Source organism: Bos grunniens, chromosome 27, assembly GCF_055505025.1.
Source record: "Bos grunniens cultivar Pamir isolate PY7600 chromosome 27, Bosgru_T2T1.0, whole genome shotgun sequence".
Classification (NCBI taxonomy): Eukaryota; Metazoa; Chordata; class Mammalia; order Artiodactyla; family Bovidae; genus Bos; species Bos grunniens.
In genome coordinates, this window is record NC_141191.1 from 16,825,776 (window position 1) to 16,843,097 (window position 17,322).

General features: G+C 46.2%; 1 protein-coding gene across 5 annotated transcripts in view; it reads right to left on the reverse strand.

Annotated features, from left to right (window-relative positions):
* The window catches only part of CENPU (centromere protein U), a 46,620-nt gene that overhangs the window by 8,855 nt on the left and 20,443 nt on the right, over positions 1 to 17,322 (reverse strand). For all 5 annotated transcript variants that reach the window (XM_086379993.1, XM_086379992.1, XM_086379990.1 and 2 more), the window contains 3 exons: positions 15,436 to 15,541; positions 4,129 to 4,189; positions 3,412 to 3,645 (listed from right to left, as the gene is read on the reverse strand). In XM_086379993.1, coding sequence (XP_086236119.1) covers positions 3,412 to 3,645; positions 4,129 to 4,189; positions 15,436 to 15,541 — 401 coding nt within the window. The remainder of the gene's footprint in view (positions 1 to 3,411; positions 3,646 to 4,128; positions 4,190 to 15,435; positions 15,542 to 17,322) is intronic.

The following is a 17,322-nucleotide window of genomic DNA, read 5'->3' on the forward strand; positions in this document are numbered from 1 at the left end:
TTCATGTAGGAGAAAGTTCTCTTAAAACAAGAATTAAGACAGCATTATCAGACACTGTCAATACTTTAGCTACAATTCGATCCAGGAAAATACCCTGGAGAAGGAAATAGCAACCCACTCTTGCCTGGAAAATCCCTTGGAGAGAGGAGCCTGGTGGGCTACAGAGTCAGACACGACTGAGTGACTTTCTCATTTTGTTCTAAGTGAATATATTAATCATATAAATTATCTAACTTAATATAAGGAAACACTGAACAAAATAAACTACCTCAAAATAAAAAGTAATTAAAACTTTCAGTTGGCTTTTAACAATGGGTGCCTTGGAGGAAATTGAGCTTTTATTATTTAAGATAATAATATGTGGAATCAGCTCAATTTCTGCTCCAAGCTATGATGAAGTGACAGCTTCTGAACTAGCTCTCTTGCCAGCACAACCATAAAGCGGGGAGGGGGGGGCATCGGACAACAGGCAGGACAAGCCTGAGACTCTCAGAACGCAAACCTACGGCTGCCCCGGCCCGCCAGGCCCGGGACACCTTCCTTCAGACGGCAGCACAGCAGCTGCATCCCCATTGAGAGCAGCGTCCTGCCCCGCTGAGGAGGCAGAAAGCAGGGCACAGTGGCCGAAGCCCCTGCAACAGGCTGTCAGAAGAGGACACGAGAGGTCTGGCTGGGGTCCCTGACGCCTACTCCATGCTCGCAGGGAGGCTACACAGGGGCACCGGATGTGCTATCATGGGAACAAGGACGTAACAAGTGATAAAGGACAAGGAATACTGCGGGAAATTGGATGGAGAAAACGCAGAGGCCTCACTAACTAGTTAAGAGCTGTTGATCCAGCTGAGCGGGTGCTGGGGGGAGACCCCAGCTCAGGGGTAAGAACATGCCCGAGATCGTGCCATCCCCAACTGTCCCCAGGGTGGGGAGCAGACAGCCTTAGAGATTATAGTACAACAGTTTATGACCCTCCAAAGTACCTGATACATAGATAGATACACAGCATACTTATGATGTTCAAATTCAGTTGGGGGAATGGTTAGGAGGAAAAATGTCTAAAAAGGCTTCTTAGGGAAGACAACAATGAAAAAGGTTTAAGAAACACTGCTCAAGAGTTAGGGCTGCCCTAGACCCACCCTACTGCTGCTGCTGCCGCTAAGTCACTTCAGTCGTGTCCGACTCTGTGCGACCCCATAGACGGCAGCCCACCAGGCTCCCCCGTCGCTGGGATTCTCCAGGCAAGAACACTGGAGTGGGTTGCCATTTCCTTCTCCAATGCATGAAAGTGAAAAGTGAAAGTGAAGCCACTCAGTCCTGTCTGACTCCTAGCGACCCCATGGACCACAGCCTACCAGGCTCCTCCGTCCTCTAACTAAGGCTAAAGCCAGTCTCTGACCAGACTCAACAGAGCCTGGGGGTGCGGTAAGCACGATTCCCACTGACCTGTATGCTCCCTGCTCCTGAGTGTGGGTGACTCCTGTGACTCTGGTGGGATGGTCACCCCTTGATTAGTCACATCGCACAGGAGATCACTGCAGACTGAGAGGCCCTGGTGGCTCTGAAGACATCGCCAGCTGCCCCGCCGGGAGAGGGCCCTGTGAGGAGGGCCTCGGGGCAGCCTCTGCTTGCTAAGTTGACCCCTGGCTTCCACCAGAGAGGAAACAAGAACGCAAGGATCTGAATTCTATCAACAGCTTGCGTGATCTCAGATGAGGACCCCAAGTCTCAGGTGACAGTCCGGTCCTGGCTGGCACCTCGACCCCAGCCTATGAGACCCTGGCCCTCACCAGCTGGGCGAGCCTGGACTTCTGACCTACAGAGACTGTGTGAGGCATAAACGTATGTCGTTTGAAGTCACACAGTTTGCGGTATTCTGTTTTGGTAGTCTTCAATAGTGATTGAAGACTATTAATACAGAGGTTGAGTCCACGGACTTAGAGAGGCTTGGGAGACCCCCTGAGGCTTTCCACAGACTGACCCCAACAAGGGATAAATCACACCCACAGAAGTTCAAGCTGATCAGCCAATAATCAAGATACCTATTAGAATGAAAGTCAACATTCAGAAGAAAACACAACTCAAAATCTCAACCACCTGTCAACAACGTGTAACACACAGTTTAAAACTCCTAGATGAAAAATGTCACACAAAATGTGACCTGTAGTCAAGACAGAAAAGAAGTACTCAAAAGAAGCTGACCCACCACAGTCCAGGTACAGTCACCCCTTAATGTCCAAGGAAGGTGGGTTTAGAATCCCCAGGGACCCCCAGATCCGTTGATGTTCAAGCCCCTTGTATAACATGTTAGCACTTGCACATAACCTTCTTCCCATTACATTTAAATCATCTCTAGATTACCTATAATACCTAATACAAATACTATGCAAATACTATGAAATACATACAAATACTATGAAAATAGTTGCTGGTGCGTGGCAAATTCAACTTTTGCTTTTGGGGAATTTTATGTAATTTTTGTCCCCGAATATTTCCTATCAAATAGTTGGTTGAATCTGTCAATGTGGAACCTGCAGATAGAGAGGGCTGACTGCACCTGACTTAGAAAGCAGAGACTTCAAAGCCACTCTCATAAACATTAATATGTCCCAAGAAGGAAATGATGGACTTAAGGATTAAGCAGATAAGGAATCTCAGCCAAGAAACAAACTATGACGGAAAAAAAATAAAGGAAGTTCTAGAACCCAAGAGCATGATACTAAAAAGGAAAAGTTATTGGGTGATGTTTTATACCCTATGACCACTATAATAAATTACTACAACTTGGCTTAACAAAGATATTTCCATAGATCTGGAGTTCAGAAGCCTGAGATCCATTTCAGTGGGCCAAAATCAAGATGCTGGCATATTATTACATATTAAAAGCTTGATTAAGAGATATTACATGTCAAGAATCTTAAAAGAGAATAAATATGACCCAGAATTCTTATCAGAGCAATTTCTTTCCTAAGGAAATGACCAAGGATGTGCACAGAGATTTCGCGAGGGGGGGAAAAAAAAATCAAAGCACTTCTATTTTAAAAACTGCAATTCTTCATTAGTAAAAGATTAACTAAACTATGGCACATTCACGAATGAAATGTCATGTGTTAAAATGGTATGCAGAATACTTAATGCCAAGGATGTGGTTCATGTACGGTAAGAAAAGCTCAATGAAAGACTGAAGAGTGTAGACCAGAAAAGGCAGCAGTTATTTTATTCTGGGGTGATGGAATTAAAGGATTTTATCTTCCTTTATACACCTTCTAAATTTTTTAAAGTAAATATACTTTTATAATAAGAAAAATAAAAAAAAAACGTATCTTTCAAAAGAAGCGAAGGAAAAAAAAATGCTTTCCCTTCCCCCGGACATTCTCAGCTTCTTCTCCTCTCCAGGGGGATGGCAGACACTCTTACCAGCTGATGTTCTGTGGCCAGCGTCGCTTTCTCAGCAGAGGACTCGGCACTCTGGGGTCCTGTCTTCTGAGGAGTGACCGCTTCAGCTGGTTTCTCCGACAGTCCTGGAAGTGCTGTAGCTGAAACAGCTTCATGCTGTGTACTTATGTTCTCTGTGGGTTTAACTTTTCTCCTTACATCACTTTCTTCAGGGCTTTCAGATTCGTCACTGATGGGCTTGAGTTTTCTTCTTGGCTATATCAAGAAAACAGCCTTACTGTTTAGAAAATACAAATGCTTATCATTCCTGTTAGTAGATAACCATAAGGTCCACATTTCTTAATTCCAAACTTCAAAACTGAACATACTAGAAAGATGGCAACCTCACTCGTGCACAGGACCAGAAACCCGGATTAAAGGGTTCCCAGCAAACACTCCCAACAGAGTGTTTAACCACCACCTACGCACATTACAAGGACACTATGAAAACTGACACGGTACACAGATTTGAGATCTCGGGGATGAAAACACTTCAGGTATAAAACTATCCCATTTTTATCTTTAAAAAGTACCTTCTGAAACATAATACACTCTTTATGAAAAATAATGCTACAGAACATTGTCTCTATTTGCATCCACACAGTATATGAAACACTTTACAAAACATTTCTTCTACTTGCATCCAATCTAAATAGGATATGAAATATCTTACAAATTAAGTTGGGAGATCGTGCATACCTTTTTGGCACTAATCTTTACAGACTCGTTTTCACTTGCTTCAATTTCAGAAGTGTCCGAACTGTACCAAAAACCAAACCATCAGTATCTTGTACACGCTTCATTTTTATTCACATGTGTCTTCTAAAAGCTGCTCCTCTGACACAAACACAAGCTCAGTTTAATGAGATTTCCCACTTGTTACGGGTGGGCCTGCCACCTCCCCAGCCTTACCGTCACCTCCCATGCCTTTGCACACCCAGGCCGCATCACTTGAGCTCGAGCAGGCAGTAAGAGCCCGTCACTGCAGCCCCTGTGGCCCCGTCAGAAGCGTCCCTTCCTCCGCCACCACAGGCCCAAGTTTAGGGGACAGAAAAGGGAAAACCTTCTTTCATCCTTTGAAAAGGAAAAATAACCTAAATTTCTGATGAGAGTGCTTTCAGTTTTTTCATTCGACATTTAACACCAACTTCGAAAAGCAAGTATAAGGAATACAATTACTTGAACAATGAGGAGGCTTCCTGTGATGGGATCCGTGTCTAGGAAGAAGGTCAGAGATAGCGGAGCAGAGGAGACCGGACACCTGGCTGTGGCGCCAGGAAGCATACCGCGGTCATAAGATGAGCAGACTTTTGACAGCACTTTCTCAGGCAGAGAAAAAAAAAAGGAAGGGGATTTAAGGAAGAAGGAAAAGTAAACAGAGAAGCAGGTGGGTGTAAAACACCCTGGACGATCAAGGCACAGGACGGGAATCAGAGTAGAGATCACACATCTTGAAGAGAAAACAGTGCCAGAGAAGCCAAAGGTCACGACTGGGAAGACAGCAAGGCGCGGGGTCCTGCTCGCCCCTCCCCGCGCTCAGCGAAGAGCCGCTGCTCATCTGCACAGAGGGTCAAGCGAGCGGCGATCCCCTGCCTGCGACCGCAGAGGTAGCAGCACCAGGCCCAGTCTAACCCCTCCCCAGGGAGGGCGGGAGCTGAGAGGGCGCTGGGGTCTGAGGCCGTCTCTGCTCCAGCCCGATCCGTCCCCCTGTAACGCTCATGGATGCTGCTAACAAACCTCTTCAGTCTCACTGCCTCGGTGTCCACTGACAAGGGGAGCCAAACAGGCGCCTGAGTGACCCTTGCACACATTTGGGGTGGGGGGTGGGGACGCGTGAGACTGAGCCTCCACGCTGGACACACTGTGCTGGGAGGTGGGAGGTGAGCCTGGAGGGGGCGCGACTCCAGAGACAGAAGGACCAGGCGGGGAGCAGGCAGGAGGGGCGGGTGGCAGGAGCCTTGACCGTGGCCACTGCACAGCGAGGAGGGAAGGCAGGCAGCCAGAGGCAGAGCAGAGAGGCCAGCAGGGGCGCGCCAGCAGAGGCCCGGACTACTCCGCTGGGTGCCGGGGTGCCAGCAGGACCATGCAGCCAGAGAACACAAAGCGGCTGCTGATACCGATGAGGGGGCGGTGATGGGGCCTGGGGGCGCCTCTGTGGAGTCCGAGGTGCCTGAGAGCGTCCGGGGGGTGTGGTCCACGTGGAGGACCGCTGGGGGCTTGGGAGAGAGGCTGGGCAGAGGGAGCCCTGGGGACAGTGTGTGGGGAACCATGAGAGGAACTGGGGGAGGGGCGGGAGAGGAGAGGGTCTGACAGAGATGAGGAGAGGCGCCTCCTGAGTGCTGGCACCGCCCCTGCCCCCGCGCATCTCTTCCGCCCCGACTTCCTTCTGTATCCATGTATAAACCCTGTCCAACTTATCCAAATGATGCTCTTTGTTTGGGCTTCACACACGTCCAAAACCAAGGTCACTGAGGAGGTCCACACTGTCTAACAACCGCAAGTGTTCAGCCTTAATCTGACTCTCTTATCAACTGCACTTCAGCCTCCTGAGAATACACCCTCTCCTGGCTTCTTTCTTCCCCTCCAGCCAGGGGCTCCTCTCTCCTCCACAAGCTCCTCCTCCCCTGGACAGGTGCCAGGTCTCCTGTGGGCTGGCCCTGGGCCTCTGCCCCATCTCAGGCCACCATCTCTTCCTGGGAGGCCCACCCGAGGCCACAGCCCGCTCCTGTGTCAAACCGCCAGTCTGATCACCAGTTCAACCCCTCCCCTGAGCGCCAGACCGCAGACACAGCAGCCTGATACCTCCACAGCACGTCTAGGGTCCCCTCGGGAGGACCGAGCACTGGCCCATGGACACAGCAGCTGACATCTCCACAGCACGCCCCCGGTCCCCTCGGGAGGACGGAGCACCGGCCCATGGACACAGCAGCCTGATGCCCCCACACCACGCCCACGGTTCCCTCGGGAGGTCTGAGCACCGGCCTGTGGACGCAGCAGCCTGACACCTCCACACCACGCCCACGGTGCCCTGGGGAGGACTGAGCACCGGCCTGTGGACGCAGCAGCCTGACGCCTCTACACCACGCCCATGGTGCCCTCGGGAGGACTGAACACCGGCCTGTGGACACAGCAGCCTGACACCTCCACACCACGCCCACGGTGCCCTCGGGAGGACTGAACACCGGCCTGCGGACACAGCAGCCTGACGCCTCCACACCACGCCCACGGTGCCCTCGGGAGGACTGAGTACCGGCCCGCGGACGCAGCAGCCTGACGCCTCCACACCACGCCCACGGTGCCCTCGGGAGGACTGAGTACCGGCCCGCGGACGCAGCAGCCTGACGCCTCCACAGCACGTCCATGGTCCCCTCAGGAGGACCGAGCGCTCAGTCTCCTAGGGCAGCCCTACCCTACACAACAGCAGACCGCCAGTCCTCTGACCCAACCCTGAAAGCCAGGAGCTGTCTATGACAAACAGGGTTAATTTCATTCGTGTTTAAACACAGTCATAGAAGTCAGAAGAAAATGACCAACATGGGAAACACGGAAAAAGGATCTAAAGAGCTTGCAGAAAGAAATTCAAGAACTTGTAACACATACAAAAGAGGTTACTTAACTCAGTCATGAGAAAAATCAAACTAGAACTGAGCTAGCACAGCACCCTGGCAAAAACCCAAGCCTGATGCCATGCTGGTGGGAACTCGGCAGCAACTATGACAATCACACGTTTCACGTGACCGAGGCTTTCCTTTTCTACAGAAACAGGCATATACATGTGAACTGGCGTCTGTACCACCTTATTGATTACGGCACTGCTGGTGACAGAAGACTGGGAACGACCCAGCTGCCTGCAGACCCAGGCCTGGGGAAGGAAGCTGTGACGGTCCAGACTATGGGAAACCCGCGACTGTGAACAGAAGAACGAGGGCGCTCCACGTGCACTGACACGCACGGCTCTGCCACACACAGAGAGTGGGAAAGCCAGGTGGCAAGGTACCCTGTCTTTTTGAAAAAGGTAAAAACTCTGAACTCTTACTTTGACGGGCACAAATGAAATGGAGCAGGACCCTGCGGTCCTTGCCCCCGGCCATGTCCTCCGCCTTTAGTCAAAGAATCAGCTTAATCAGAGAAGAGAGAAATGTGGAAACAAAGGAAAACAGTCAAAGGAGACTAATAATAATGTAGTCATTAAGCACAGTCAAGGACCTTTAGTTCTTTCTCAAGGGCTAATATTCTGAGCCATATCCTGTGCGCTGTCTTACAGATGCTGAAACCCCAGGTGGAGAAGTTAACTACATGATGACCAGACTGTACCCACAACATCAGAAGCCATAATTCCAAGAACTGGCCTCAAAAAAGGGGAACAGACAGACTCTGGAACTGAAGATTAACTGCACCTACAACATCCAAGGAGACGCTGGTCAGACCACAGATGACCAATTGAAGATGACTGTTCGAGATGACTGTGCTGTTTCTACATGTCGTCCCTGGCCGCCACTCGGTCTATAAAAACTCTCACCCCTGCTTGTCAGCCTTTGGACAGATGTTTGCCCCTCTTCCCCACAGTTGCTGGCATAATAAAATAAAGCAACCTTTCCTTTCCACCAACCTGGTTTATTGGCTTTTGAGTGGCGAGTAGCCAGACCCACATACTCCTTGTCGTTAAGATTCTGGTGCCCAGCGTGGGGCTGGCTCCTGTGCTTTCATGGTGCCTGGCTGTCCTGGGATTCCCAGGGGACGCTGTGGCCATGACGGTGTACCAGCTTGCTGCTCGTAGCTAGCCAGCCCTGAGTAGAGGATGTGGGGACGTTTCGAGCAGCTGCCTAAACCATTTGTTTTGAGGATCCTCCCTGTTTCTCCCCTGCTCAGCTCTGGCTACAAGCTTAATCTTTTCCTTGGTAGAATGGAAACTAGTATTTGGGAAAAGCTGACGAGCTCTAAGACCAGGTTAAGTCCACCGGTGTGCAACCTGCCCATTTGTGCATGCTGGTGCCATTCAGGCATTCTTGACAACTGGTTCTGACTGCCACTGAGGACTGTTTGTAAGCACTAGTACTATTTGGGCCAATTTAATTCAAATGACCATTATATCTACTACTGTGGGCAAGAATCCCTTAGAAATGGAGTAGCCCTCATAGTCAACAAGAGAGTCCGAAATGCAGTACTTGGGTGCAATCTCAAAAATGACAGAATGATCTCTGTTTGTTTCCAAGGCAAACCATTCAATATCACGGTAATCCAAGTCTATGCCCCGACCACTAATGCCAAAGAAGTTGAAGAGTTCTATGAACACCTACAAGACCTTCTAGAACTAACATCAAAAAAAGATGTCCTTTTCATCATAGGGGACTGGAATGCAAAAGTAGGAAGTCGAGAAATACCTGGATTAACCAGCAAGTTTGGCCTTGGAGTACAAAATGAAGCAGGGCAAAGGCTAACAGTTTTGCCAAGAGAATGCACTGGTCACAGGAAACACAATCTTTCAACAACAAGAGACAACACTACACATGGACATCACCAAATGGTCAACACCGAAATCAGACTGATTATATTCTTTGCAGCTGAAGACGGAGAAGCTCTATACAGTCAGCAAAAACAAAACCAAGAGCTAACTGTGGCTTAGATCATGAACTCCTTATTGCAAAATTCAGACTTAAATTGAAGAAAGTAGGGAAAAGCACTTGGCCTTTCAGGTATGACCTAAATCAAATCCCTTATGATTATACACTGGAGGTGACAAATAGACTCAAGGGATTAGACCTGGTAGACGGAATGACTGAAGAACAATGGACGGAGGTTCGTAACATCGAACAGGAGGTGGTGATAAAAACCATCCCCAAGAAAAACAAATGCAAAAAGGCAAAATGGTTGTCTGAGGAGGCCTTACAAATAAATTGAGAAAAGAAGAGACGTGAAAGACAAAGGAGAAAGGGAAAGACGAATGCAGAGTTCCAAAGAACAGCAAGGAGAGATGAGAATGCCTTTTTAAGTGAACAGTGCAAAGCAAGAGAGAAAAACAACAGCATGGGAAAGACTAGAGATCTCTTCAAGAAAATCGGAGATACCAAGGGAGCATTTCATGCAAATATGGGCACAATAAAGAACAGAAATGGTATGGATGTAGGAGGAAGCAGAGATATTAAGAAGAGGTGGCAAGAATACACAGAACTATACAAAAAAGATCTTAATGACCCAGATAACCATGAAGGTGTGATCACTCACCTAGAGTCAGACATCCTGGATTGTTAAGTGGGCCTTAGGAAATATCACTACAAACAAAGCTAGTAGTGGTGATGGAATTCTAGCTGAGCTATTTCAAATCCTAAAAGATGATGCTGTGAAAGTGCTGCACTCAATATGCCAGCAAATTTGGAAAACTAAGCAGTGGCCACAGGACTGGAAAACGTTAGTTTTCATTCCAATCCCAAAGAAGAGTAATGTTAAAACTACTGCACAATTGTGCTCATTTCACATGCTAGCAAGGTAATGCTCAAAATCCTTCAAGCTAGGTTTCAACAGAATGTGAACCAAGAAATTCCATATGTACAAGATGGATTTAGAAAAGGCAGAGGAACCAGAGATCAAATTGCCAACATCTGTTGAATCATAGAAAAAGCAAGAGAATTCCAGAAAAACATCTACTTCTCCTCCATTGACTACATTAAAGCCTTTGGCTGTGTGGATCACAACAAACTGTGGGAAATTCTTCAAGAGATGGGAATACCACACCACCTTATCTGCCTCCTGAGAAACCTGTATGCAGGTCAAGAAGCAACAGTTAGAATCAGACATGGAACAATGGACTGGTTCCAAATTGGGAAAGGAGGATATCAAGGCTATATATTGTCACCCTGCTTATTTAACTTCTATGCAGAGTGCATCATGCGAAATGTCAGGCTGGATGAAGCTCAAGCTAGAATCAAGATTGCCGGGAGAAACATCAATAACCTCAGATATGCAGATGACACCACCCTAACGGCAGAAAGTGAAGAGGAACTAAAGAGCCTCTTAATGAAGGTCAAAGAAGAGAAAAAAAAAGCTGGCTTAAAACTCAATGTTCAAAAAACTGGTCCCATCACTTCATAGCAAATAGATGAGGAAACAGTGGAAACAGTGACAGACTACTTTTTTGGGCTCCAAAATCACTGCAGATGGTGACTGCAGTCATCAAATGAAAAGACTTGCTCCTTGGAAGAGAAGCTGTGACAAATCTAGACAGTGTACTAAAAAGCAGAGACATCGTTTTGCCAACAAAGGGGCATACAGTCAAAACTATGGTTTTCCAGTAGTCATGGAAGGATGTGACAGTTGGACCACAAAGAAGGCAGAACACTGAAGAATTAATGCTTTCAAACTGTGATGCCGGGGAAAACTCTTGAGAGTCCCTTGGACAGCAAGGAGATTCAACCAATCAACCCTAAAGGAAATATACCCTGAATATACAGTGGAAGGACTGATGCTGAAGCTGACGCTCTAATCCTTTGGCCTCCTGATGCAAAGAGCCAACTTACTGGAAAAGACCCTGATGCTGGGAAAGATTGAAGGCAGGAGGAGAAGGGAATGAAAGAAGATGAGATGGCTGGATAGCATCACCAATTTCAATGGGCATGAGTTTGTGCAAACCACAAGAGATAGTTTAGGACAGGGAAGCCTGGTGTGCAGTCCATGGGGTTGCAAAGAACTGGACACAACTGAGCAGCTAAACAACAAAAACAAGCGCTGTCTTGGTATTCCTGCCAGCTGGTTCTGATGTGTGTCTGATGTTGAGAACTGTTTGGAACATGAGGTGCTACCTGGCACTCCTGCCAGTTGGTTGTGTGTGTCTAATGCTGAGGATCATTTCTGAGCACTGACTGCTATTGGGCATTTTTGCCAGTTGGTTCTGATGTCTGTCTGCCAATGAGGACCGTTTGTTCGCATGAATTGCTACTTGAGCATTCTTGCTAACTGGTTCTGACATCTGACTACCACTGACGACCATCCGTGCGCACCGAGTGTCATTCGGACATCTTCCCAATTGGTTCTGAGATCTGATTACCTTGAGGACCGTTTGTGTCATGGAAGTGTTTGTTTCAGGCTCTAAACCGGTCACCCTGAGAGAGAGCTTGTGACAGATTTGTCATTTGGTGTGTGAGCATGTATTCCATTTGTATGACTGGTACTCCTGTTGCCTTAGGTAAAATGGGAAATTCAGGTTCAATTCATTAAGAAAAATTTGAGCTGGGAAATTATGACTAAAGAAAAAGAAAGCTGATTTATTTTGGACTATGTATGTTTGGCAATAGTATTCTTTAGACTCTGAAAAAAAAAATGGTTAGGATGAAACTCTTGAAATTCACAAAAACCAGTTTTTTGCATATGCAGTTAGGGAAAGCTAGCTTGATAAAACACTTTTTTTCAGACCCTGGGAAAATAAAAATATGCCTAGGAGAAAATCTGAAGTTAAGGCTTATTGTGTCCTTGAAATACAACCACAGTCCACATTGCCTGGAATGCCAGCCCTGGGTTAATTATAAAACTTCACGCTAAGAGGAAAAAAAAAAGGAGGAAAGCCTTTTAAGATACAGTATGTGAGTTTGGCTATTCTAACTACTATCCATAAACTGCTAAGTTTAATTGCAATGCCTAATTCACGAAATGTGAAAAGATAAAACAATGAGATCTCTGTTGGTCTGGACATTTCTATGTCTCAATATGTGTTTTTGTCTTTGGATGATATTGCTGAGGTTAATCTGTAAAGGAGCTCTATTTAATTTGCCTTAAAAAAATATGAGCACTTACAAATCAAACAAATCTAAGTTTACCTACTTTTGTCTTCTTTTAAGACCAAGAGGGAAATTAAAGATGTTTTGGTTTATTAAACATGCATGTTATACAACTGAAGAAAAATTATGCTGTGAAAAAATGTATGTTTTCAGAGGTTGTGGAGTATGTTCTTAAGTTTGCCAATCAGAAAATGCTGGTGTACCATTTCAATCACTTGGTTTTCTTAAGGTTTCAAGGGTTAAAAATTGTGAAATGTGAAAATGATAACATTTCTATGTGTAAAACAAACAGGATATGAGTTGTTGGTGAAGAAAAGGTATAAACAAATGGAAATATTTTTGTTAAAAAAAATGACAATACTGTTCTACAGTTGTTTGCTTCTGGATAGGGAAACACAGGACAAATTTGTTTGGATCCAAAAAATTATAAAAGGTTTATAAAAAAGGAACTTTGAGAACAAAATTTTGTATGCTGTCAGGATTAAGATTAGACTAAATTTAATTAGGTATATAAATTCTGTTATTAACAGTAAACTGATGCAAGATTAAATTTTTTTTTTCCTTTTTGTTGAAAAAACAAAATTCTCCTGGAATATTGATCTAATTCTGATAACAGACACTTCTAATGGAAAGTAATTGTTTTGTTTCTAGTCATATTTTGACCCTAATATTCAGGATGGAAAAAATTGTCCAGTAAAGTTGTCACAGAGTGTAACTACTCATGATGTATAGCACTACTGGCTTTAATTTTACAGCTTAAAGCACATGTACAATGTTTGTGTGAAAATTGGGTACAGACGATAAAATGTGTGGCCTATAAAACATTTCCCTATGAACATGCCCAGAGTCTGTTCATGGTATCTGAGTAGGTACCCCCTGATGTGGACAACTAGTCAAGCATATAAATAAAAAGGAGGCCTAGCACCAAGGGACATGGACGGACCCAGAGCAGGCAAACCACTCTGGCAACGCTGGAAAAATACACTGATTATCAACACTCTCTATGGAAAGAGCTACAACTTAAAAGGGGAAAATGATGGATGAAGTGCTCACATACTGAGGTATGGGGAAGTCATTCTGACCTATACATGATTAAGTCCGAACTTTAGGCTAAATAAAACAGCCTGTTTGTGGCCTATTAAACAGACATTGTACATCAGCTTTAATCATGAAGACAGAACAGTACAAAGGTGCATTTTGATTATAATCCTCTTTGTAATATGTCTAGTAATTTTCAAATGTTTGTCCAGGTACTACGAAAGTTTATTGCCTTTCCTGTTCTGTACCTGTCCTTCCTCAAGACTGAGAATATCAAAGAAAACGGGGGACTGAAACGGAGCAGGACCCTGTGGTCCCCGCCCCCGGCCATGTCCTCTGCCTGCCTTTCGTCTGTGGAAAACTTTAGTCTGAATAAGTTTAATCACAGAAGTGAGAAATGTGGGAACAAAGGAAAACAGTCAAAGGAGGCTAATAATAATGTGGTCATTAAGCACAGCCAAGGACCTTTAGTTCTTTCTCAAGAGCTGTAAGGTAATGTTCTGAGCCATATCCTGTAGCTGTCTTATAGACACTAAAACCCCAGGTGGAGAAGTTAACTAAATGATGAGCAGGCTGTACCCACAACACGAGCTGCCACACTGGCCTCAAAGAAATGGCAACAAACAAACCCTGGAACTGAAGATTAACTGTACCAACCAAGATGACGCCGGTTAGACCACTGATGCCATTTTGAAGATGACTGCTGGAGATGACTGTGCTGTCTCTGAATGCAGTCCCCCACTCTGTCTATGAAAGCTCTCACCCCTGCTTACGAAGGGGTGGGGGAGTCAGCCTTGGGACAGATGTCCACCCCTCTCCCTGCACCATTGCTGGCATCTGAAATAAGGCAAACTTTCCTCTCCACCAACCAGTAAGCAGCCAGACCGCACACTTCTTTTGAGAACACAAAGAAACTGTAAAAAGACATCAGAAATGAATATTGGGTTTGGGGGGTTCCTTTCCTGGCGGTGCAGTGGATAAGAATCTGCCTGCAAATGCAAGGGATACAGGTTCGATCCCTATTCTGGGAAGATCCCACATATCACAGAGCAACTAGACCTGTGCACAACTATTGAGCCGTGCTCTAGAGGCGGGAGCCGCAGCTGCTGAGCCCCGGCGCCCTGGAGCTCGCGCTCCTCAAGAGAAGCCACTGCCACGAGCACTGTCCACCGCCACTGGAGAGCAGGCTCTCTGCAACGAGAGAAAGCCCTGCAGCAAGGGAGACCCAGGACAGCCAAAAAAGAAGAAAACCACTGGCAGGGAAGGGAAGAGGTGGGTGCAGGAGCGAAGTGATGACAGAGAGGAGATGAAGGCTCTTATTAACCTTTTTAAACCACGTGAACGTGTCACCCATTCAAAAATTCTTCTGGAAAAATTACATTCACCACTGTTTAAAACGAAGCGTGTAGTTTTCCAAATATTTGGCTTTTGTTACTGATTTCCAGTAACATCTGGTAGAAAACCTGGAATCTCCTGACTGACCAAGGACCACAAGGCATCCCCAGATAGAGAAACTTGGACAGACGTCCCATCTAGGCTACTGCCCAAGTGGGGTGTTTGTTTTAAAAATGCAGTTTGTCACTCTCAAAATATAGTAACTAAAACTGACTTATTACCTAACAGAGGTCCTTAAGTCAGGGCTTGCTCTAGCAAATAGTTTATAATTCATACTATAGCTACTGAAGAGCTCTTCACCATGTGGGCCCTCAAGTTGTCTATGTTGAGTCATTTGTACAGATTTTCCTGACCCAGAACCCCAGAGAAATCTATAAAACTCCAACCTATGCACCCAAGGGACAACACAGCTGAAATTTACAACAGACTTTGTGTTTCCTCTGGGATTATCAGCTTCTTTCCCCTATACCCACCCTGCCCCAAAAAACATCCCGTTTGTGATGGGTAAGAGAATTTGTAAAATCACCTAAAATTCTACGCTCTTAAAACCTTTCTTCTCCTCATTGTATCTCAAAGCTAAATAACCTTCACTGGCATGTTTCTAGGATAATCAGGTGTCAGTTACAGTTATTATAAGTAACATCAATTACTGAATTATTAAGTTTTTATGTCCCAGTTCTCTTGAGGAAAAACATAAAATGGCTCAACGGATCTTTAAAAAGCTTTGGTCTTGTAAGCATCTATCTTAAAGAACATCTAAGAAATGCCACTAGCCATGAGTAAACAGCTGCTTGTGATCCACCCATACCTTCTCTTTGCTTCTTTTTCTTGAGGAGTTGAGGGGAGATGTGACCCGCACTGCTTGGAGAATTCTTCCTCATCAGCATATATAGCTGTGCTGTGTAGAGGAGGGTCTACAAGTGATTAAAAAATACATATATATTTAGAAGTCTGGTCGTCTGGGAAGTAATCAAGTTTGTCTCTTTACACTGGCATACAAAGCAACCTATTTACATGGCTAATAAAATCAAAACCAATTGCACAGGCTACTTCTGATCTCACACCTCAATAAGAACAAATGTAAACCGTTTCACCAATACATGCATGGATAGTCATCCTATAACCTTACTGTCCTTATAGATGATACAGAAACTTTTAAATGAGCTAAAAGATAAGCATAAACAGGACGTCTGACATTGCTCCATCATCCTCTGGAGCATCACACGCTACCTGGGAGACACTGCACAAACTCCAAACCCAAGGGCCCGGGGTGCCTGGCCATTCCCCTGACTCTCTCGCCCCACAAAGTGCCTGGCAAAGGCGGGCTCAACACCCGTGGACGACTGGCCCTTTGGGGAGGATCCAGGTCCTCCTGCACATCCCTTCCCTGCTCCTCCCCTCTGCACTGCCAGAGCATGGAGAGAAGCAGGAAAAGTTCACTCGAATCAAGAAACAGGAGAGGAGACCAAACGGCCTTGGTGGGAAGATACAGAAGAGATGCTGAGAAGGATGCTCCTACCTGCTGAGGAAACAGAGGTGACAGGAGAGGCCTCAGCCCTGGGGCTAGGCCTGTGAGAGGCAGGGAGGGAGGGAGGGAGGGAGGGAGGAGGGAACAGCTGCAGGGGTGCCTGGAAAGAGCCAAGCACCCAGTTCACGCTCAGGCTTCACCATGAATGCACAATAAACAGCTGTTTAGATAATGAACAGAGCAACTGCACAATTTTAAAGTTAGTAATATACTTGGTACTGACCTCAAACTAGGGATTGGAAGGACTGATGCTGAAACTGAAGCTTCAATACTTTGGCCACCTGATGTGAAGAGCTGACTCACTGGAAAAGACCCTGATGCTGGGAAAGATTGAAGGCAGGCGGAGAAGACAGCAGCAGAGGATGAGACGGTTGGATGGCATCACTGACTCGATGGCCATGAGTCTGAGCAAGCTCCAGAAGATAGGGAAGGGAAGGACAGGGAAGCCTGGCGTGCTGCAGTCTAGGGGGAGCTCAGAGTCAGTAGGACATGACTGAGTGACAGAACAACAACTAAGAAAAGGATTTACTTACTTTAAAACTACTGGGAATAACAAGGGAAAAAAAAGAAAACTAGACCAATTTTTGAATCTCCATATATAACCAGTCACATGAGCTGGACTCTTACCTCTCAACAATAAAAAGATAAATAACCTGATTTCAAAATGAACGAAGGATGTGAACAGACACTGCTTCAAAGAAGATACAAGAGTACCTCGTTTTACTGCACTCTGCTTCACGGCGCTTCGCAGACACTGCACTGTTTACAAATGAAGGTCTGTGGCAACGCTGCACTGTCCGGTGGTGATTAGGTCAGTTAGGGTTGCCACAGACCTCACCGAAGCCCCCGATAACCCCTAACAAGCTTCAGGACTCCCGATTAAGCAAAGACGGCCACTCCAGTGAACACCCTCAGTTCAGTTCAGTCGCTCAGTCGTGTCCGATTCTTTGCGACCCCGTGAATAGCAGCACGCCAGGCCTCCCTGTCCATCACCAACTCCCAGAGTTTACCCAAACTCATGTCCATCGAGTCAGTCATGCCATCCAGCCATCTCATCCTCTGTCGTCCCCTTCTCCTCCTGCCCCCAATCCCTCCCAGCATCAGAGTCTTTTCCAGTGAGTCAACTCTTCGCATGAGGTGGCCAAAGTACTGGAGATTCAGCTTCAG